Source organism: Pollicipes pollicipes, unplaced genomic scaffold (genome assembly GCF_011947565.3).
Source record: "Pollicipes pollicipes isolate AB1234 unplaced genomic scaffold, Ppol_2.1 Scaffold_4295;HRSCAF=5057_pilon_pilon_pilon, whole genome shotgun sequence".
In the NCBI taxonomy this organism is placed as follows: domain Eukaryota; kingdom Metazoa; phylum Arthropoda; class Thecostraca; order Pollicipedomorpha; family Pollicipedidae; genus Pollicipes; species Pollicipes pollicipes.
Window position 1 is genome coordinate 11154430 of NW_023596461.1, and position 24149 is coordinate 11178578.

Sequence of the window (24149 nt, forward strand, 5' to 3'; positions counted from 1 at the left end):
TCTGGTTCTTGATCAGATCAGATCAATCAGCTGGTGTTCTTGACAAATCTGTGTTCAGTGATGGCGTCCTTGATTGTTGAGCGTTGCCAGGATACCAGCTATTGACGGTAGACGTCAACCTACATTGATTGGCTGTCGTAGCGTCGATCAATGAAAGTAATCGTTGGGAATAATGACAGAGGCCAAAGTGGACTCCGGGCTAATTCCTCGAGTTTAAAGTGGGCGACAGGCTGATTGGCGTTGTCTTGACGAATCGATCCGCCGCTTTTCGTCAAGTCAAGATCCACCAGTGCGGCTCAAAGTCCGCAGCTCGGCGTTGTTGATGCCTTCGATAGCGGGATTCGTGGAAAAGCCCCTCAGTGTTTGCGTTGCTGATCGGCAGTCGCATACTTATCGACTGAAGACGGCTGAAGACAGGCCATACTGTACTGGCCGTCCTCCGCTTCGATGCAGCGCCGGGTTTGTCGTTGGATCATACTGGTTCTTGGTTCGTCGTACACCATTATAAAAGGCGTTTGACGTTACGTGCTACAGTGCTACGTAGTACCGGAATGAACCTGATATGTTTCATGGATGCAACATGTGCGAGGCTGCGGGCGTTAGATATGGAAGGGCACTGAACCTGGCACGTCGGGCCTCCATGGCGTGCGGTACACCAGTGCTGGTTGGCCAGTTGTCCCCTATTAGCGGCGCTGATTTAGCGGCTGGTCGCGTCTCGACGGTGACGGTAGGACAGGGCCCTGGACCACGACGACACGAGAGCGGGCGGCGCGACCGGCAGCGCAGTGCAGCCAGACACGGGCTCCATGGCTCGGTCTCCGGGTGCACTGTCGGGTCCGGCGCCGCAGCCACCGCCACGAAGTGGAGTGCCAATGTCTGCAGCGGTTCCACGCTTCGGTAAATGACACTGTTGCTTTTACCGGTAAGGCACCTTGGTAGTGTCGCCCCACGTGCCACACTGATGTTAGCCACCATTGCCTGGACATATTGAGTTAGCCGGAAGCGAGACCGTCGCAGAGGAGAGGATCGGGCATCACCACACAACGTGTCGCAGAGGCTCGGAACACTAAACGCTTTGCAAATATATTTCCGCCCTATTTAACAGACAAGCTTTCGTCTCGTCTCGAACACGGTCCAGTTTCGTCATCCAGATACTGTTACCTCTCGCTGGCTTAGATGCCGCTATCTCTTCAGGGCGTGATCTATCCAGCCGCCTTGTAAGAGCCCCAGCCATCGTGCCACATCAGTGGTTGAAGTACCCTGGATTCCGAATCGCCTCCATGCTGGCGCGTCCCCTTGGTACCAAACCAAATCATGTACATCGTAGGCAGAACAACTTTTCCGTACGACAACGACCATTCACTCAGCACTGACGCCAGTGAGCGCGGTGCGTTGCCTGTCGCAGTGTCGCGCGATGACCTACACTCTGCCGACCCGCTGCAGCAGCCGGTCCATGGTCTCCAGGATGAAGGGCACGTAGTGGCGCACGCGCAGCGCCAGCTGCGGCTGCCCGGGCATGCAGCTGTCCATCAGCTGCAGTCCCTCCAGCTGACCGACGCCATCGGGGGCGCGCGCCACCACCGGGCCGCCAGCGTCCTGGTCGCAGCGCGGCACCGCCGCCAGGCAGAGGTCGGGCCCGGCGCGCGATCCGCCCGGGAACAGAAACTCGGCGAGCGGCGATGCCGCCAGGGCGGCGCCACAGTCGGCCAGCGGCGCCACGGCCGCCGTGGTGGTCTCCTGCCAGCCACGGCTCGAGCTGCCGTCCGTGTCCAGAGCGGTGGCGTCCAGGCCGTATCCGACCAGCCGAAGCTCCGAGCCTGGGAAGTCGGGAGCGGGTTATGAGTCGAGTCAGACCACTGGGGTCGCGGCTACTAAATCGTCAGCCGCGGATGGTCGGGCGGGGGAGCTTGAGGGGGATGGGTTGGGTCAGCTGGCGGCCTGTGAGGCCGGCGTTTTGGGACCAATGGACGCTCTTATCGCTGTGGGTTAAGAAGTATCTCAATTTGACGAAATACCAGGGGACTGCAGGATATTACTATTGACATCGTAGCACGGGCCCCCGGGGTTCCACTACATTAGTACTGCAACAAAAACTCTTACTCACAGGGATGCTACATTGCTCCTAGCAATGCTTATATGCGACATTAGTGCTACGCGACAAAACTTGCGCCGCATAAAGTTCAACTCTTCATTACTTCTACTCCAAACACTGATGCAGACGTTACCTATACGCGACGGTATTCTACTGCAAAAACTTTAACACATTAGTGCTACATGACAAAACCTATGCTTCAGCAACTTATCCCTCTCATTACCTCTACGGCAAACGCTTATACAGCCATTGCCATCGCCACTTACACATTAACCACTGCTTATACACGCATTACTTCTGCTGTTAAGACTTATACGCGACATTAGTGCTACAGAAAACACTTGTGTTCAAGTATTTCCCGTAGAAATTATGATCGGCATATTTCTTTGCGGTACAAGGTTTGCCGTGTGCTATTGATGTCTTATATGAGTTTTTGCGGAAAAATTAATGTCACGTATATATGAAGAGTGCATAAGTCTGCTGCATAAGTAATGATGAGTATAAGTGTTTGCAATGCAGACTTGTCCTGTAGTACTCCCATCGTGTATAGGTTTTCGCAGGAGAAGTAATGACACGAACCAGTCGAGACTGCATCAGTTTTTGCAGCAGATGTACTGACGTGTATAAGTCTTTGAAGCACAAATTTTGTCGTATAACATTCAGGCCGTGTATAAGCCTTTGCAGTGGCAGTAATATCGCATATAAAAAATCTGCACCAGTTTTTGCAGCAGAAGTAATGCCGCCTATAACTGATGTAACGCTCCTGTCGGTAGTGGTTTTTACAGTAGCAATAATGTTGTGACGCCGGACACCGGTACGGGTCCAGCCCCCAGCCGAGAGTTCAACAGCTGGACTTACTGAGAGCTGTTTCCATAGAGTTAGGTTTGCAGTGCTGTGAGGATTATGCAGTCGCTATTTGCGGTGCAAGGGGAATAGGGGAGAGTTGCGGCGTGACCCCTACGCTGTGCCTGTACCGCGTCCCCACCGCGTAAACTCAGAGGCCAATTTGGTGCCATGTACAAAGAAGGTTGTGTGTATTATATTTGCACGCTGATTGCCACATGGCCATACATTGCAGCTAGGCAGCACACAAATGGAAGACTGGGGAATGGAGGGGGCGGGGGGGGGGGGGGGAGAGGAGAAAGCACTCAATTTGTGTTCTGCTGACGTCACAGTCTTATTTCAGGCAGAAGGGCGCTGAACACAAGAGATGTGGTACGCCAGCCGGGATTATCACAAATGCATCATAAATATATGTCATGGACTTATTTCAGTTCCATACTTGTGGCCCTGAGCAACGCAATCAAGCAGACCACGGTCTCAGTCCAATGGCCAAAGACCACATTTGCACTTTCAAGCCGTATGACAGCAAGACAATACGCCATTTTGATAACGGAATTTTTGCATGGCTGAAGTATAACGAGAAACATTTCTCACACCGCAACTACCCGCAGCGCGCGACTTCATATATCTCGCGTTCCAAATAGGATTTCGGCAGCCCAAAAGTTCTAGACATCAGGTCAGCTATACGCATTTGAAACAAAACAGTCTCAGTTTTCCAAAAATGGTCTTTTCTTTGTTGAATATTTGCTTCTTGACTTCTTTATAACCATAAGAAACGCATTATCTTTCGTCGGAATGCGCAAAAATAGCCAGGATCTTGAAATACTTCGATGAAAACATGGGCAGCCAATTAAATTTTCTTTCAGGAAAAACTCCATGGCTGCTTTCATGTGAAACAAAACCATGAGAAAACACCCCGCTCCACCGAAGAAAATTTGTCGACACCACCAAGTGCGGAGGTTTCCTAAGGGCGCCGTTTCAGTTTCTAAAACCTACATTCATCATTTTAAGCCATTTCTTCCAATGAGTCAATGCCAGGAGCTCGCACTGGCTCTTGTGCCGCCAGTCATCTACAAATTCTGATTTTCTGGTAATTTGAAGCCAACTGTGCAATCTTGACGAAGGACGCTGAATCTTGACGCTGTAGGCATATGCCACATACCTCCTCACACTGGCCATGCCATCGGCCACCCCAAACGAACCCGGCCACAAGCCTGTGTGTGTGGGGGGGAGGGGGATGTGTGTGAAGATTGTTGTGCATGGATTTCCGCATAGCATGCACTGTACAGGCATCCTTCAAACAAATGGAGAATTGTGGGACAGTAGAGTAGTACAACCCGCTTGAGCGCTGAAGGTCATGCGTTGCGTTTGGGTTGCAGCAACCGATTGAATACGTGGTAATTTTAGAACCTCACATGTCTTCCTCGATTTGCTGAACGTGAAACGCACAGATCTGTGTTTCATAATAAAAAATACACTTCAGAAAACGGTGCACGCGAGGGGTGTGACAATTCGCACATGACAATCACAACTGTATCAGAAACATCCGTTCCGAATTATGCATTTTTACAACATTTTTATGTTGTAATTATGTAATTACAACATAAAAATGTTGTATGTAAATATGTAAATATGTAATTACAACAACACAATTATGCATTTTTACAACATTTTTACAAACTCAGGCAGTTGAGCTATAACTGAAAAAAGCACAGTCTGGTCTTTTCGGGATTGGTCCCAACTTTGCTGAAAAAGTATGTGTTGACTACCATGTAAGCAAGACAAAAACGAAAGTTGTAAAGAAACTACTGCAAGCGCCGAAAATGGCAAATTTGTAGCGTGTCTATAACGTGCCCGCACAATGCCTGCACAGTGTCTGCACTACGCTCGTACGACGTCTCTACTGCGTACCACATTTGCACGGTGTTTCTGTCATGACCATGCCATTCCTGCCACTTATCTGTGTCGTCTCTGTACCGTGTCTCTGTCAGGTCTCAGGTCTGTGCCGTGTCTGTACCGCGGCCACACTGTCTCTGTACACCGTCCGGACCCGGCCTATGCACCTTGTCTTTGCCATGTCCGTATCCGTGTCTGTTCTCTGTGTGCTGTATCTGCGCCATGTGGCAGTCATGTCTGCCTGTCTGGCAATGTCTGTCCTGCGAATACGCTGTCCGTGAGCCGCGTCTACAGCGTGCCTGTATGCCGTGTACGTATGCCGTGATTATGTACTTTTCCCTTGCACCTTGTACCGTGTTTCGGTACCGTGCCTTTTACCGCATCTGTATATTGTGTCTGCCTACCGTGCCTGTATGTAATGTATGTGTACCATGCCCGTGTACGGTGGTTGTGTGCCGTATCTGAGCACCGTGCACTGTGTGCCGTGTCTGTGTACCAAGCTTACGTGCCGTGTCTATGTACCGTGTCTGCGTGCCATGTTTGAGTACTTTGTGTATGGTGTCTGTGTACCGTGTCTGTGTACCGTGTCTGTTTACTTTGTTTGTATGCCATGTTTGTATACTATGTCTGTGTACCGTGTCTGTGTACGTCGTCTGTGTACCGTGTCTGTGTACTGTGTCTGTGCATCGTGTCTGTGCACCGTGTCTGTATACCGTGTCTATGTATGGTGTCCGTGTACCGTGCCTGTATACCGTGTCTGTATACCGTGTCTGTATACCGCGTCTGTGTGCCGTGCGCGATGCTCACCTGGCGGCGGTCGGAGCGGCCGGGCTGTGTCGGTCGGGTCCGGCGGCGGCAGGCAAACGGGCTGGATCATCGTGCTTTGGTCCGCCGGCCGCGCCAGCAGCAGCAGCGCCAGGTCGTGCCGCCGGCTCGGATGCGTCCAGGCAGGGTGCCGCTCCACGGCCAGTACCGGGTGCGTGCCGGCTGTGCCGTCCGACTCGGACGTCAGGTCGTGCTCGCCCAGCCCGACCAGCAGCTGGCGGGGCGAGCCGCCGGCGCAGTGCGCGTTGGTCAGCACGATGCGCGGCGTAAGCAGCGCGCCGGCGCAGAGCCAGTGGGTGACGCCGGCCTCGTCCACGGTGCCGACCAGCGCTGTCCACGGCTGTGCGCCCAGTTGGACGGGCGTAACGCGCGCAAAGGACGGCGGGCGCTGGAAGTAGTTGCCGAAGGCGCGGAAGGCTGTTAGAGGCCGACTGATGCCGCAGCCGCGTAGCCGGTGGGGCCGGACCCGCCCGGGGGAGGCGGTCGGCGCCACCCGCGACGGTGCGTTGCTCGGCCGCGGCCTTAGGCCGATCGGCGCGTGCCGGTTGGGTGGCGCGCCCTGGCCGCGGCTGGGTCCGGTGGGGCGAGCCGGGGGTCGCGAGCGAGTTGGTGGCGATTCGGTGGGAGGGCTCGCCGTCGGTCTGGTGAAGCGCGTCGGCGGCTTAGTGGGAATAGTTGGCCTGGTCTCCGGCCTGGTGGGGGTGGGCTGCGGTCTGGGAGGTCTGGTAGGTCTTGTCTCCGGCCTAGTTGGCCTGGACGGTGGCCTGGTGGGCCTTGTCCCCGGCGTGGCGAACCTGGGCGGCGGCGTCGCCGCTCCGCCTGTCCGGTCGGGCGCGACGGCCGCCAGCGGGCAGCAGACGAGCGCGTCGCGCTGGGAGACGGCGCAGAGGCGCGGCCGCAGCGTCACCAGCTGCTCCACTCGGGTGAACAGCGAGCAGCGCCGCGACAGCAGCGACACACACACACCATCGCCGCCCTGCGACGTTTGACACAGCTTCGGCCCGTCGCTCTGCGGGAATGTAATGCGGCCGGTCGCCGGCAAGAAGCGGCACGCCAGCAGCAGCACCGCCGCTGTCCACATCACTGCACAGCCAGCGGCCATCACTGGTGATCCGGCTGCAGCGGCGACGCCGTCTCCCTGCCGGCACACTCCGCGGCAGCTGGGCCCAGCTGGACTCGCCGCTCGCCGCCGTCGGCCGCGTCGCTGACGGGAATTCCACGCTGGCCGGCTGCGCCAGCGCGCCCTGCGCCTCTGCAGACGACGGGCGGCCCGTGCGGCTCGCAAGGGCGGTTACAGGGACGGGACAGGGCGAGTCTTACTGCCGCCCGTCAGTGATCTGTGGCTTTGGCAGTGTGATGTTATCAAGTGCCGGAAAATCATGCCGACGGGTTCGGTGGTGACAAGCATGCGTTAGCAAGACCTCACGGGCAGGATGCTGACCACTCATGATGTTACTGTGAAGAAGCAGCTCACCAGCGACAGATTCAAACGTTTGGGTTACGCTCGATCCGCTTCTTTTCCTTTGACTGAGCCTCTCGCCACCAAACTGCCCTCGCCTCTGGCCGAATTACGAGAACTTGACCATTGCTGACAGATACATTAAACAAGCCCATCAGATCTGTTGATCGGGGGTTGCATATGTTGTAAGTCACTCGGAACTGCACCCGGCCTTTGACGTAGGACATCTGACTCGTGGTTCGGCATAAGACTTGGGCAGCGATGACAGCCGAAGGCGGCGGGCGCCACGAACCCAGGAAGCCTTCCTTAAAGGGGGCGCGCCACCTTTTTGCACTTTTCATTTATTATTGATCAGACACGTACGATTTTATCGGTACTACCGGCTTTCTCGAAATCCTCCTGGATAGCACAGGCTTCGATTTGAAGTAGCCGCTCCTGCAGGATAAGTCTACTTGAAGCTCCCTGCTCACCGCTATGAAAGTAATAACGCTTCATATGCTTTACTTTTTCCAACATGTGTGTTCTGTAATGTTTGCAACAGACTTATTTGTCAACATGTTTGTATGTAGATGCGAGCATGAAGCTTTTATCCCGCGAATTCAACAAAAGGTTGTACTTTGATTTCTGCGCTATGGCGTTTACTACAGTGGCTCTTTTCGAAGCGCATTTTAGATTAGTGGAACGGAGTACCACATGGCTATAGTGACGCACTGGTTCAAACTTCAACCAATGCGCTTCTCGGTAACTAGCCATAGCCGCCCGCTGTGCCAATTGCAAAAGTTCGTTTTACTGACGTCATTCAATAACAGCTGACGGCAGCGCTCATGCGCTCATGTGTCCATGAAACATGGCGCTCGTGTGCCATAAAACCGCAACGAAATGTTGGTATTGAAAAGTGGCGGAGGAACAACTTTTGGCAAACAGAGCTCGACAGGAAACAAACAAAAGTGCTGTAGTGAAGCGTTTTTCCTAATGACACGTGTCAGGAAGGCATGGAAGACGCAGGCAAACGTGCAGTTTGATCGCCTGCATGATCGGCCCGTAGGTCCGCGAAGGCCGTAGGTCCTGCTCGGCATGCGTCTCGATCGCATGCATCCCATCTCGGTCATCATCAAAGACTTCCGGCGGACTCTTGTCTCCAATGATTTTACGTGCAGGCGGAAATCGCCATGCATGTCATAAAAAATACATGCATTATTGTGATATGACACAACACGCACACACACATACACACACACACACACACACAACACACACACACACACACACACACACACACACACACACACACACACACACACACACACACACACACACACACACACACACACACACACACACACACACACACACATATATATATATATATATATATATATATATATATATATATATATATATATATGTATTAAAATATCGATGATTGCAATGTGCCGTCCAAGATAGGTATCATGGATTGAGACATACCCCAATTTTTCTGCATAATGCTGAATAAAGAAGGAAGAACATGAACTCAGTGAATTACGGTAACTATGTTGCTGGAAAAAGGTAGATCGCAGGTAAAACCGCCAGGAACGATGAAAGAATCAATGCGAACACGGAAAATCGAGAATTAAAGAAGAGCATGTTGCACAAAAGTATGGTATCACACTATATATATATATCGTACACTACATTACGAAAACATTTCCTGACTTCCCCATATGCATCTAAGGGAAAGAAAACATCTAAACGCGTGATCTTCGTGGCGACGCATCAAAGCCCCCGGGGAAATTCGGCGATAGGAAAACACGACGGCGCCATGATGACTAGAGGGTATATTCTTGGGTGATAATAGGCGTACACCCGCTAATGCACAGATGGGACACACCAGAAACGCGCCCGTTTCACGTGTGTCAGCAGAAGCGATTCGGTACGGACGTAACGCATCTCAGCAGCGTCAGTGATGTGCTGGTGACATCATATCGCGCATGTTTGCCAGCAGCCACTCCAACCTGCTTTTAAGAAACGAGCTTTCAACGATCGTTGATGAATCAAAAATATGTCATGCCGTTGGCCACAACCAGCCACAGCACTCATTTCTTAGCATAATGTACCACAACATTCATTGTGTCAGGGCAGGAAGTAGAAACATGCGGTGGCGGATATCACGCTTAGCCCAGGGGTAAACAGCACAGGGCCGCCCTGAAATACCAGGTGTGGCTGCTGATTGGCTATCACATTTCAGAGCCGGGAGTATGGCCACGGCTCGTCTTCTGATGTGGGAGAAATAGTTCATACATAAATGCCTGTCACTGACGCAAAACATCCGCGATCGTTTGGCAACTCGGCATGGGGATGTCCAAGCCACCAGAACACTAGCGACTCGGCTGGGTCTTCATTCCAGGAAAAGGCATCACTGGAAAGCTCCTTTCTCATGTCCGAAAATAAATTGCGGCATTCCCTCACCGTCATTTTGGTTTCTGTGTAGAATATATCATGTAAACGTTATACACCACTAAATCAAATAACATATGATACATATACATACAATATAACGTACAACGTTGTAGAAAACCACGTGCACCGATTGCCGTACTTTAAGTTACATTTAAGCAAACGGCTTTCTTTAAAGTTTTCGGGGAAGCCAAAGTTGCATGTTGTGCTATATTCTGACTATCCTCGTGTATCTAGCACCCTCATTATTCGTTTTACACCTGCTTCCCCTTGTGGTCTTGAATGACATCGAGATATCGATGGACAGCCTTCGGTATCGCTCCCCAACACACGTGGCAACATGCATCGCATGTGTCACCCGGCCAGTCTGCATCCTTGTCCACGTAACTATCCATCCCTGGCCGTCCCCTCACGCTCATTGCGTGTGCACCAACCGCGCGGGTCCCGCCCTGCCAACTGGGCGGGACGGCCCCTGTCCCGTCCTCACGGTCGCTGCGCCTGCACCACCTGCACCGCCCCGGCCGGCCGGCGGGGCAGGACCCGGCCTGCACCGTCCCGCCTGGCTGCTCAGAGCAGCTGACAACCAGCGGCGCCGCGCCGTCCCGCGCAGGCCGCACCGGGCGGCCACGTCAAACACCTCGCGCACGCCCTGGCACGCCCGGGCCGAGCACTCGAGGAAGCCGGCGGCGCCCAGTCTGGCGCGCAGGCGGCGGCCCTGCGCGCTGCTGACGCCAGCGGGCGCCGATCCCGGCGCGGCGTGGCGCACGTCCGTCTTGGTGCCTGCGGTGGGACCGACGGGTGACTGGTGCTGCCATCTGGTGGACTAATCTGTGGCGGGTCTGGCTGTTTTCATGCATCCGTGTTTTACTCTGGAGCTCTGCAAGATTTCTATGGCATGGGCTGCCGGCACTGCGGCCGTAATAAACACGTGCATTCATTACGAAAGCTAGATAAACATATGAGCAAATCAAGACATCTGGAGGGATAGCCTGACTGCTTACAACCTTGAATGTCCGGGCTTCCTGACAAGTCAAAACAATAATAATAGGAAAGAACAGAAAGCAAGTGTGTTGACACGTAGCCCGCGTGCAGGTCGTGCAAGTAGCAGGTCTGGGGCAGGGGCAGCGTGAGGAGGCCCGTGACAGGGTCGGTGCGAGCAGGAACGGTCGGTGTGAGGAGGCCCGTAGCAGGACCCGTGTAGAGGCATGCAGTAGGGTCCGTTCAAGGAGGGTATGCTCCATACCGGTACTCACCGACGAGCACTATGGGAGTATTGGGGCAGTCATGACGAAGCTCTGGCCACCACAGGGAGCTGATGTTCTTGAAGGAGTTGACGTTGTCGACAGCGTAACATAGAACAAATATGTCTGTCTGAAATCCAAAGCTATATGCATTACCTTGGGCACGAAAGAGTTGTTTTGATCATTAGCACGGTCACCATCGCCTAGATAGCGAACAGAATAGATTGTCATAAAAACATGAATGCATCATAGGTCCATGGCCGGTAGAAGTTCGCTGTACTTTTCCCCCTCCCCGCACGCTGCACTGCCAAACAGCGGGTACAGCACAAGGTTCCATAAAAAACAGCCAACAAAGTATGGCATGAAACGCCACCGGCGTCGTGGTGCTGAAATTGCGTCATCATCACTGCAACGCAAGGGCTAATCAATTTATCACAGCGCAGGTACATCCAAAGATCCGTCGCCAGCTGCTCAAATGATAGTGAGATGTTGAACAAGCCATCGGCCGGTAATGTGACAGACTCCCCTGACCACGGCCGAGGTGACGTGACAGACTCCCCCGACCACGGCCGAGGTGACGTGACAGACTCCCCTGACCACGGCCGAGGTGACGTGACAGACTCCCCTGACCGCGGCCGAGGTGACGTGACAGACTCCCCTGACCACGGCCGAGGTGACGTGACAGACTCCCCTGACCGCGGCCGAGGTGACGTGACAGACTTCCCTGACCACGGCCGAGGTGACGTGACAGACTTCCCTGACCACGGCCGAGGTGACGTGACAGACTTCCCTGACCGCGGCCGAGGTGACGTGACAGATTCCCCTGACCGCGGCCGAGGTGACGTGACAGATCCCCCCCCCCCTCCCTGGCCTCGGCCGAGGGTGGCGCTCAAGCGGTGGCGGCAGGGCGCTGCGGCAGCTCACCGCCGGGTAGATGAGCCGGCGAAGTCGGCCGTACTCTTCCTGGCCGGCCGTGTCCCACAGGCTGAGCTGCACCGGCGTCTCTCCGACGCTCCAGTCCAGCGATGAGTTGTCGAAGCTGCGGCGAGGGTCGGCCCGGCACGGTCATCAGGTCATCAGCGTCATCAGCCGAGCCGCACATCATGTCATCAGCTGAACCGCACATTATGTCATCAGCTGAACCGCACGTCAGGTCATGAGGTCATCAGCCAAACCGCATATCAGGTCATCAGCTGAACCGCACGTCAGGTCATGAGGTCATCAGTCGAACCGCATGTTAGGTCATCAGCTGAACCGCACATCAGGTCATCAGGTCATCAGTCGAACCGCATATTAGGTCATCAGCTGAACCGCACATCAGGTCATCAGGTCATCAGCCAAACCGCACACAGTTCACGGACAGTGCCGTTGTAAGACGCCGCGCCATATGCCGAATAGGACCTTCCATAAATTACGGTACGCATTTGGCTATTTCCAACCTTCCCCTCCCTGGTGATCACGTGCTGGCTAAGCTGGACGAGAGCCACGTTAGCCTGGTTACGTGGCCAAAAATGGTTTCAAGGCTCAAGCATGATTTTAAACCACAAATGAGCGCAATGTTTCGCTGTTCAAGAAACTTTAAGTTACACCCCATCAAAACCTCCTCCCCCATTTCCGGACGGCTCGTTATAACTGACGGCGTGGGGCGAAGTAACAGCGAGGAAGACGACACTGCAATCCACACATGTCAGCAGGAAATTATGGCATGAGCTGCGCGGAGGGCAAACGCGGCAAACGGCAGGAAGCGTGCATGAGTAGAAATGAGCTACAACAAACTATGCGCGAGTGACGTTATATTATTTTAACGAAACCAAACCTAAAAAAAAAGGATGGATCCCACTCAACTACCGTCGACGGCGCGTGCGGCTCGCGGTGCCCTGGCAGCGGCTCACACGGTCGGGATGTACTCGGCCTCGTCCAAACAGGGGCTCACACGGTCGGGATGTACTCGGCCACATCCGGACAGAGGCTCACACGGCCGGGATGTACTCAGTACCTCATCCGGACAGGGGCTCACACGGCCGGGATGTACTCAGTACCTCATCCGGACAGGAGCTCACGCGGCCGGGATGTACTCAGTACCTCATCCGGACAGGGGCTCACACGGCCGGGATGTACTCGGCCTCGTCCGGACAGGGGCTCACATGGTCGGGATGTACTCGGCCTCGTCCAGACAGGAGCTCACACGGTCGGGATGTACCCGGCCACATCCGGACAGGGGCTCACACGGTCGGGATGTACTCGGCCTCGTCCGGACAGGTGCCGTTGACGAAGGCGTGCAGCAGGCACGTCTTGCCGACGGTGCCGTCGCCGACGACGGTCAGCTTGAGCCGGCGCCGGTCCGTCCCCTGCGGCTGGTCCTGCGCGCCCTCGGGGGGGCGCGTGCCCCGTGCAGGCGTCCGGTTCCGGCGGCCGCGACCTGCCGACCCCGCCCCGGTCAGCCGCGGTCGCCGTCCCGCTGGCGGCGCGCGTCACGTCCGTTCGATGACAGAGTGAGGAGCGGCGACGCGCTTGTAAGGAACCGAGGGCGTTCGGAATGCTTCCACTTTGTCTTGGCGGAGGTAAATATGGATGCTCGCTTCTGATTAAATGCAAAACCACGCGGGTGCGAAACATCGCAGAATTGAAACACAGGCACAGCATTGAATGCATTTAAAACATTAAAAGACGTACATGGGCTTTACTGGTTTGCTTTGGGATCAATCACTGACTGGCCTGTATGACCGGTTATGCTGGTTTGGGCTGACACTGCCTGTTTTCTTCTCAGCACAACGAATGGGTTTACATGTGGCAGTGCAGAGCGAGAACTGCTGAAGCACCGCGGTGGCCCCGGAGTGCTGAAGCACCGCGGTGCCCCCGGAGTGCTGAAGCACCGAGGTGGCCCCGGAGTACTGAAGCACCGAAAATGGCCCCAGAGTGCCCCCGGAGTGGTGAAGCCTCGGGGCGGCCCCGGAGCGCTTAAGCACCGGGGTGGCCCCGGAGCCACTGAAGCACCGGGGTGGCCCCGGAGTGCTGAAGCAACCGCGGTGGCACCGGAAGTACTGAAATACCGGGGTGGCCCGGAGGCTAAAGCACCGGGGCGGCCCCGGAGTACTGAAGTACAGGGCGACCCCGGAGCTTCACTCGGTTACACCCGTGAAGCGCGAGTCCATCACGTGATCCGATTTAGCGCCACGCAAGTTCAGCCCAATTACATTCCGCTGCAGTTAACGATGGGTGCGGAGCGGGGTCGCCGTCATTGGCGCGTAGTGCAGTGGGACACGCTGACATGCCAGCAGGGGTACAGATGATATATCATTGTTTAACCGTCACCCCGATTCTCTGTCTGTCTCTGTCTCTGTCTCTCCCTCTCTCTGTCTCTCTCTCTGTCTCTCTGTCTCTGTCTCTGTCTCTCTCTCTCTCTCTCTCTCTCCTCTCTCTCTCTCTCTGACTTACTCTGTCTCTCTGTCCCTGTCTCTCTCTGACTTGTTCTGTCTCTCTTTTCCTTTGTCCCGCCGTCTCGCTGTCTCGCTGCCTCTCTGTACTACCTGTACTACTTAACTAACGGCGAAGACAACGCACCACCTGTATGACACATATAGATACCCCTATCATATTTTCTAAACGACACCTTCTGCAACATTTCTACAACAAAACCTGAGCATGAAAGCATCGTCTTTGAGAAGTTTATTTCGAAAGGTACATTCAAACTATCGTCACGTGTTGTTGTGAATTTCCGGACCGGTGCTGCCAGGACCCATACAGAGATTACGGTTTAACAAATATAGATACTTTCTGCACATCCTATGACAATTTCAATTTTCCGTCCCGGTCAAACTGCCCGGTTTTCGGGGCCGGAAAACTTGGTGGAAACCGGGCTTCATGTGATTTTTTTCTATTCCTTTCGGCTTCGTGTGTATTTGCCTCTTTGTACTTGGATTTATCTTTTTGAATTTTTGCATTTTCAACTTTTATCGATTTTGCTTTCATCACCTTGGAAGTTTTTTTCTGTTTTGAGCTTTGCTCTTAACTTTTATCCTTTTGAACTTCAGCCGTTTGACTTAAAGTGATTTGGGCACTTTTCTCTGTTGACTTTGTGCATTTGGTGTTTATCCCGTTCGACCGCTTGCCGTTTGGCTTCTTGCATTTCACTTCTTGTTCGTAGCTCTTCGTTTGCCCTTCGGCCTTTTGTACCGGAGCCCAATCCGGCATGTGCCGACATACCATGCAGTGGCAGGGGATATATTTCAGGAAACGTGTAACAGCCACAGTGGCACGGCAATTCAAGTAGAAACCCTACACGTAAAACCACTGCCGCGTGTTGCCCGTGGTTCTAGCAGGGTCTGCCTCACAGCCTCCCCCCCATGGGTAGCACAGAACAACTTCTGGACGGTTTTAAGCACATTGTCGCTAATTTGAACACATCAAATATCAAATATATGACGCGTATTACTTGAGAATATATTAGTCCATTTTCGTCCGATTTACACATGCTGTGAAGAATGAAATTTCTTACCTTACAGCTCATTATCCATGGCACCACCCTGATGTATCGTCAGTGACATTTTGGTCGTAAATGATAAACAGTCTTAATTTTCACCCAAAAATGCACTCCAAAGAGTTTTTAAACTACTATCCTTATTTACGCCACTCTGAATAGTATTACGACCATTCTGGTGGCCTTGGAACGTCAGGTCACTCAAGGTCAAGCGATAACAAACTTTGACCTTTGTGATGGGATTTGACACTTGAAAGGTCATATGCCAAAACGTTTAAGACACATGCTTCACACTTTGGAGTGCTTCGTAACGCCATTTTCTCCACTGATGTTGCATGCTCAGTTTTTTATAAACCGCACAGACCGATGGAGGAATAGCCCTCAGACATTAAATCCTGGGATGAAATGTGACATGTGTCGATGTCCACTAGACACTAGCACTCATCTTAAAAATTCTTTAGATGTCTTTCTTTTATGTCCCTTTGATGTCCTGATGATGTCCCTTTGAGGCTCCCCTCTTAGGGCGAGGGGGAAACAATTTTCATAGGGCTAGTGTTCAAAATCATCGGGCACAAACAGCGGAACATTCATGTATCGTGGCACTGTTGCAAGAGCTATCAAATGACACGAAAACATTAAGCCCCGCCACGGACCATGACACTACAAAAACATTAGGCCCGGTCACGCGCCACGCCGCGACATTATTATCTGGCATTGCTCTTCCCTAAGAGACAAACTTTTAAACCTGCCAGACAACTTCTCAACTATCTGTAGCAAAACGCGCACCGTTTGAAGAGGATCAGCGGTTGAATCGCAACGTTTAAGGTAACGTAAACCCTTTTGTCTTTTTACGCGATCACGAACAACTTGTGGTCAATTCATCATTAAGAATCTGATGATAATAGCAATATGTCAAACATTTTGCAATACTTGAAAGTAAGGAAGCTACCAACACACGATACCAATCCGAACGTATTGGACCTTGATGTTCGAAACAAAAACACGTTGAGGTACGGCCAATGCGTAAGCAATTGTTGGCCAATCCTAACGTCTACCGGTCCTTACTGTCATTTTGGTCACGTTTCCACGTCCGCTATTTTGATTTCTGTTTAAAGAGAGAGGTCCACATTTATTTGGGGCTTTGAGCCGAAATAACCATCTTGAAGACCTTTCGGTGCTGTTCACACGTTTCTGAACTACACGCCCGCGAAAACAGAAAAACGTATATCGGGAGGAGTATTTCAAAGTCACCCTGACATTCATAACGTCATAGCAACGCCATTCGAATCCTGCCATTCTATATGCCATGTGGCGATCAAGGCCAAGAAAAATGTAATTGCCGAGACATTCATATCTGGCGTTCGCGAGCGGGATTTCCAGATATAACGGTAGTTAATTGGTTCCTAATCAATGCTGTGCAAGGTACCATGACGTAATCAAAACATGACACACTGAGGAGCGTAATCACTACAAGAGAGTTGTTGCTGTCTAGAGCAGTCTCTTCAACTAAAAAAGTATACGAAAAGCGAGTTTGTTTTCATCATATCTGATGCGTGCTTCAATATCTTCAAATGTGAAAAGTTCCCTTTAACTTCTTTTGGCAGCTAAGAATCCCAGAGGCAGCAAGGATTTAAAACAAAATTAGCTCGGGTAAATCGGGGGTTCGGCGCCCTGTGACGGCAACGCGTTGAACTACTGGCATCAACCAAGGCGCTGTATTCCGCCAGGCTTACTCCGTCAGCGTTATCCGTCAAACGTAATCTGCCCGAAGAACCGACGTGGCCAAGCGGCTTTTGAGATGCTTAGACTTCAGGTACGTTAAAGTGGTCTGCAGTTCGGCCAAGAATATCCCAAAAGGTCACACTCCTCCCTGTGGGTTGCCGACGCAGTGTGTCTGAAAGTTCGCGAGACAACTCCTTACAGCATACATTTTGTTTGTCCCAAGTTCTTGAGAAAAAGGCCTATAATCAGACCGAGGCCTAACAAGTTCGTGACGTCTAAAGCTGGTAAAGAGGATTGTATAGGGCAATGCTCGCGTTGTCAATTGCCAATCGGAAACAAATTCAAACGAAAATATTCGTATGTACAAAAGTTTGCATCCGAAAGGCTACTCGCAATTGTTAATACACATATGTTTGTACTTTAGTGCCCGAAAAACTTCGAACGACAAAAGCCCGTGCGCACAACTTCGTATCTTGATGCAGCATGTAAGTACACAAAGATCATATGCAAATACTTCTCCGGGATGGAGGTCGCCTGACAAAGAACGGGTTACCATATCCCGGCGACCGAAAACGGATATAGTGGAGGAACATGGAGGGTGGATACTCCCCACAGTAGATGGCAGTGGAGAGTAACAACTGTATAGGTAAGTTCAAATAGCATGACTAGCTTTTAAGCTGTATGATAGGTTGGAAAACTGCAATTTTTCATGTCGCGAACTTAATTAAACGAACATCGGCGGTCAGCAAATGAGCTCGAATAAATGAGATTAGTACAAAATGCCCCGAGAATGGAAGCGATCGGAAGTTAATAAAACAACATTTGAAACACATGATTACCGCAGACCATTCCCGTGTTGTTGCTTTCCCCCTCTATCCCTCACCCTGATGACGCCTCTGTCGACGCCCCGCCTGACGCCTCCTGAGTGCGCCACTGACACCAGCTGACGGCCACGGCGGGAGTCAGCTCGCTTGTGGAATGCGGCGGGCAGAGGCGCGAGCGACGCCCGATGTATGGTTGGTTATATACAGGCAAACGGAGTCCAAGAGAAAGATGCAACCGCTTTGATTAGGACCTTGATTACCCCCGACCGAACACTGTCCTGGGCTACCACGCCGTCCGGCGATCAGAGCTAGAAATTATGTATATTTAAGATGCATGATTTAATACCATGATGATCAAGTTGTCCAGGAACACTTTTCATAGAGGTAATTCTCACCCGAACGTGCTACTTTATCATCAATGCGCACGTACTTTGAGCACGTGCTTTCATGAAAGGAACTCTATTCGTCACCAACCTTTGCGAAAGAGTAATTGCCTGCGAACAATTGCGTAGGTACGTTTGTACACAATTTTTTCCATGGACTTTTGTTGTGGTGAAATTTTGTCAATGCAAAAATTTTGCATACGTACTTTATACCATACGAACGTGTTACATACGCACTTTATACCATAAGAACATTCTGCATGGGTACTTCATACCATACGAACATTTCCTTGCAAACTTTTGCCACAATGTGCCCACACGTCCTTTTGTCCGCAACCCCTCCGTGCTTGTCTGTCCAGGACCGCGAAGGCCATCAAGAGCCACCAGCGCCTGGCCATGGCCGCCGTCCCCGGAAGATGTACGCCTCCCTTCACGGCCAGGCATCCCGAAAAGGCAGGACGGAAGAGAACAGCATTGGGGTGAGCAAAAAAAGGAGAGGGAATGCAAGCCTATACCGCGCCACATGGCAGTGTTGTAACGGCACTCGGCCACTCGCATCAGGTGCAGGTTCACACTATCAGCGGGCGTCCAGGGCGCCACAATGGCCGCGTTCATAACGGAGCTACCGCTTCGCCGAGCATCTTTGACTAACAATATCATTTTATGGGAAACTCGCGCTGGCCGTCCGCGCGGCGTCTTGACTCCCCCTTCCCGGACGCATTTGTTTGGATTTGTCTTCCACCACGACTCAAATTTCTGTTGGCTTTGACAAGCCAATGGCAGCAGCCGAAGCAAGCGCATTCTCTCATTGGTGCCTCCCAAATTCCGTGCACTTGCACTCGGTGGTACAATTCGTTGAAATTTGCAGGCATGCCAGCCGAAGGGTGCGGTCCGAGGCTAGGTGCGCTTGAAGCTGACCACAGCCTGATATCTGCGCGCGTACTGCGCACGCCATAATTCAAATGCACTCACATCATAGAACATGACCATTGGCGTGTTGTTCAGCTCAGTGTGTATTGTTGGTCCGTACCTACTGCGCACACCTTGCACTTCGCGCGAAGCTGCGTGACTGTCAGCAACGTAAAGGTGAGAGGTTTTTAAAGAGTCAAACCTGGCTCAGGTCTGACTCGGACCGAGTCGGCCATGATAGCCCGGTCCGTGGCGCTGGCCGTGACTGTGTCTACGTTAGAGCTGTGTGACTGGGGCCCGGTCTGGTTCGGACCAAGTCGGCCGTGATGGCCCCGTATGTGACGCCGGCTGGGACACCGAGCCGGCCGGGTTGGATTTCCCGGCCGCGTTGTGGTGCCGACGCTTGGGGGATGCTGACCGTCGCAACGTTTCGATACATCTGAACAAAGCAGGGAATGAAATCGAGCTAACATGACGGTCAAGAAAGAGCCAGTTTGACGACGAACAAAGGTCGGTACAGTCCCAAAGCGACAACGAACAAAGGTCGGTACCGTCCCAAAGCGACGACGAACAAAAGTCGGTACCGTCCCAAAGCTAACCAAATCCTGTTCGTTGCTGCCGACGCTAAAACTGATGGCTAAAAATCGCGCGAAATCTAAAATACGCAGAGTTTTAATTGCATTTTCATGCCAGCGCTTGCATAATGGTTACTGCCAGTAGAACATAGCTGCGACACCGTCGCCAGCACGGGCGGACTGCGTCTTAGACTTCACGGGTTGGACAACACACCACCACGGGCTACAAAAAACGATGGTGCACGCGTTCCGACACATCTTTAGGTGGGGCGAGAAATTGGTCTCAAAACTGCGACTTGGCCTCAGGGCCGCATTGCGCTTTAATGGTGTGATGTATTTTGGAGGCGTATGCCTATTTTGCCTGCACGGATATTTCAGTTGAACTTGTATGTTGTCGCAGGTACATTCTCGAATACCGTTAACGGCTTAAGTAATTACGTGGTGTCCAACAAGTTCATATTTAGAGCTCCAGAGACATTTCGCGTTTGTCAATAATAATATGAAAACGTTGTTAAGGTATATAAAAGACACCTAGCTGGCGGCGTAACTCGCATTGACGCAGATCCCCTTACCGATCATCACATCTTCAAGCCGAGGAACTGATATTGGTAACAACACAGCACGCATGTGTATAATATACGTATCTATCGGCTGCATGTACCCGCATAAAGCATCACGTTACTTCGGTATCATTCGGCAGCAACATTGACAGTGACTGAAGCGTCAGTGACGCCTGCCATGCATTGCAAACAGTGACCCACAATGTACCGATCAGTTGCACGAATTGAGCTGTAATGAGCGGCTCGCTTTCACATTCACATTTAGGTCAGTCCCGTTTGCATTTCTGCTATCTGCAACCCTGCACGCGCACCAGCACGCGGTGCAAGCGGCAATGGGGTGCGAACACTCGATGGCAAACGCGCGTTGCATTCCGGGAGTGTTCAGTGTTTGCAATGGACCAGAGCACAGCGTCAACCGTGACAGTCACGCCACACCGTTTGCTGAGCTCTGAAGTCAGCTGTTAGCGGACTTGCCGGCTTCCAAGCCTGACCAGAAAGCGTCGCGATTCACACGCCACGGCTGGCTTGGGCCGGCCGGGCACTCACCCGGCCTGTGCGGCGGCGCGTTGCGCCGGCGGCTGGTGCGGACTTCCCGGGCTCCGCCGCGCCGAACGTCTGCCGGCGGCGAACCGCAAGGGTCTCGCCGACTTAGGTCCGGCGGTCGCTGACCGGGGAACAGTCGCCGCTGACCCGGGGGCGGTCGTCGCCGGCCGAGGCACAGACGTCATCGACCCAGGAGCGGTCGCCGCTGACCTGGGGTTGGGCTTCGCGGACCTAGGACTGGCCGTGGCCGGCTTAGGGCTTGCCAACCCTGACCTAGACCAGTCCGTCGCGGTCCTGGGACCATTCATCACCGAGCCAGGACCCATTGTCGCTGGACTAGGCTCACTCCTCACCGACCTAGCGTGAGACATCGCGTAAGTTGGCCGTGTCCTTATTAGTCCCACACAGTTCTCTCTATCCTTCCCGGCCTAAGCGTGGCTTCCGTTACACTGCCCCCCAGTTCACACGGACGTCCGACTGGCGTCGGTGGCCCACGCCTGATCTTCACTGACCTCGGCTGAGCAGTTCACTGGTCTCCATCGAGTCTTCACTGGCATGCACCGGGTCTTCACTAGCCTACACTGGGTCTTCACTGGCCTACACTGGGTCTTCACTGGCCTACACTGGGTCTTCACTGGCCTACACTGGGTCTTCACTGGCCTACACTGGGTGTTCACTGACCCAAACAGCACGAATTCTAGGCGAGATGTTCTCTGGACCTGGGTTGATGGCGTCGCTGAACCGCTGAGTCCGTGTCGACACGAGCCCGGCTACTGCTGGCGCCGTCCGGGGCGCGCCCGCCGCTCGGCACCTGACACCGCACTGAGCGGTGCTCGCCGCACCGCCGCCGCCCCCCTCGCCAGCGCGGGCGGCCCGGTTTCCGGCGGGCGCGGCCGCCCGTGCCGTCGGCGTGAGCACGGTCAGGGCCGCTGGGCCCGGCTGCCTCGCGTGCCCCGCTTCACAGTCAGCTGGAGTGGGGCGGCCCAGCCAGCTCCGTTACGCCCGTCTCGACCAGGCAGCGCAGCCGAGCCCTCTGTATCGGCCAATGACACGGCAATGAAGCGTACTTCAGTTACAGCCCGATGGGTATGCAGTCGCAGTGGACAACTCTAGCTCAAAATCTCTGGCACCGCCCGCCGTTCGCATCCGGTCACGTGGTATCTCGGGTGACGCCCGTCACCTGGTGACACGCGCGCGCACACGTTCCGAACACACTGCTGACAGCTCTGCTTTTGTGGCGCACGCGATATCGCGGTGCGGCAGACTGACGCCGAGTGTGTTGCACGAGGTCCACGGAGTGTGTCGTCGACATGCATACGGGCACGGAGCATGCGCCTTTTCAGCCAGATTGTCGCGCCCTAGATCCATTCAGTGTCACAAGTCCGTGAACAGCGGGAATCTGGAGCACAGGGTCGCGCCAAGACAGTCGCATTCGTATCGGCTTTGTATTTGTCTGGAAGCCAAGTCAAACGACTAACAACAAACGCAGATTCGATCAAAACCCGGATTCGTTCGTCTAGCCTCGGCGCACGGCTAGTTGGTCGCTGAAGCGTCTACCCCTCCCCCCTACCCCACGCCCTCCCGCGGCGGCCTTGCCCGGGGTCATTTGCACACAATGGGCAGCTGGACCGTGGACCCTGCCGGCGCCCGCCCCTCCCTCAACCTGCACCGATCATACCGACACGACGGGCGCGGACCGAGCGGCGGCGCTGGAGCTGACGGCCCGCGCTGGAGCTGACGCCGGGCCGAGCGGCCTCAGCGTCGCCCGGGCGCCGAGGCGGCGGCGCTGGAACTGACGGCCGCGCTGGAGCTGACGCCGGGTCGAGCCGGCCTCAGCGCCGCCCGGGCGCCGAGGCGGAGCGGACTTGACCAGCGGGCGCCAGGCCGACGGCCGGCCACGGACGCGGTTCCCGGCCCCCGCGCCGTGGGTGGCGGCGGATGGTGACGCACATCTGCCCAGCCCGCTCCGGGCCGGCCACAGCACGGAGGGGAGTCCCAAACGGACTGGCCTGATTGTCGTCGGCGATCTGAGGGACGAGCGCGGCGGGTACGCTGCAGTGCACGGGCTCGATCTGGCAGACCAGCGCCGCTCCGCGAGGCAGCGCTGGCTGGCAGCCGGGCCCGCGGCGCGGTAGCTGCTGCATCGACGGTCGTGAGTCGTGACGGCGATCCGCGCCCGGCCCGAGCGCAGCCAGCCAGCGCAACTCACTGGAGCCGAGCTGGACCAGCGAGCGGCTCCGACGCCTCATGGTCACGCGCGCCGCTCGCTCCTCGATGTGGTCACGGTCAACACCAGTCCCCGCTCTAGCTGCAGGCGCACGGACCAGAGGTGGCTCCTAGCGATGACTCCCCCAGCAGCTAGCCAGCCCAGGTCTGGCCACAAGAGGCAACTCCTGGCCAGTAGGGTCGGTACATCACCTGGGCTCGGACACGCTCCCAACTTACGCGTAGTCACACCGCAGCACAACACGGCTCAGAGCGTCCACAGAAGCCGCTCCAGCACGCAGTCCGGTCACGCGTCCATGCAGGTACTCCACTACAACGAGAACGTGAGAGAAAACTGGCGGCGCCACGCACCGGCCCGGCAGCCACTCATAAAGACAGCAACAGGGGCAGAAGAGCAACGATCAGAAATACCCTGTGAAGACATCGGCGCGAGAGGACGGCCCTCCGGTGGGGGTCGCCCTCAGGCTGGTCGGTGGGCTCCGCGCGACCGAGCTGGCGCGCCACATTGTACTAGAAGTCACTACAAGTAGGTGAGCAGGATGGCGCGGGGACCCACGTAAGCTTCCGCCGGTCCTCCTGGGCCGTTGGTGACCCCGCCTGGGCGGGGCGTAGCGGCAGAACCAGCGCGCTCCACGCTCGGCCTCAGTGCGGCCCACCATCGGGTCTTGGAGAGAACTTGGCAGATAAATGCTGAAACTGTCCGGCCGCCCGGAAGGCTGGCCGCCTAGTGTCGCCCTGGCGTGGTCAGGGGTGCCGCAGCGGCGACTGGCCGTCGCCGCCGGGCCTCAGTGGAGGGTATTGGGAGCGCCGAACTCGTGCCGGCCGGCGGCGGCGGGGCAGCCGCGGCCAGGCGCCGGCCCGGCCGCCTCAGTGGGGCTCTGGCCGCCGAGATTCGCCGTCGCCCGCCTCAGCGCGCGGCACGGAGGCCGGCCGCCGGCCGGGCCGCCGCGCCGCGCGCGGGCTGGAGAGGACGAACTCGGCGCAGAACCATCACTTCTTGCGCCGCCGCGAGGTGCGCGACTCCTGCACGGCCGCCACGATCGTCTTGACCGTCTCCTCGTGGCCCTCAAAGCTGTCGGCGCGGTGGACGGCGCCGTCGGCGGCCAGCAGCGCGCGGCCGCGGCCCCGGCCGGCCGCC

At 54.7% G+C, this 24149-nt stretch overlaps 2 protein-coding genes across 2 annotated transcripts; both read right to left on the reverse strand.

The window, feature by feature from the left end:
* Positions 1-1067: 1067 nt before the first annotated feature.
* Positions 1068-6846, reverse strand: LOC119097031 (transmembrane protease serine 9). The gene is made up of 2 exons (XM_037220048.1): positions 5639-6846; positions 1068-1817 (listed from the first exon to the last, which is right to left on the reverse strand). The coding sequence occupies exons 1-2, from the start codon at positions 6756-6758 to the stop codon at positions 1420-1422; spliced, it is 1518 nt and encodes a 505-aa protein (XP_037075943.1). The 5' UTR covers positions 6759-6846; the 3' UTR covers positions 1068-1419.
* LOC119096712 (rho-related GTP-binding protein RhoA-A) lies at positions 6758-23034 on the reverse strand. The gene is made up of 6 exons (XM_037219609.1): positions 22995-23034; positions 13019-13211; positions 11717-11831; positions 10795-10922; positions 10169-10246; positions 6758-6908 (listed from the first exon to the last, which is right to left on the reverse strand). Exons 1-6 carry the CDS (start codon positions 23032-23034, stop codon positions 6758-6760), a joined length of 705 nt encoding a protein of 234 aa, XP_037075504.1.
* Positions 23035-24149: the final 1115 nt, after the last annotated feature.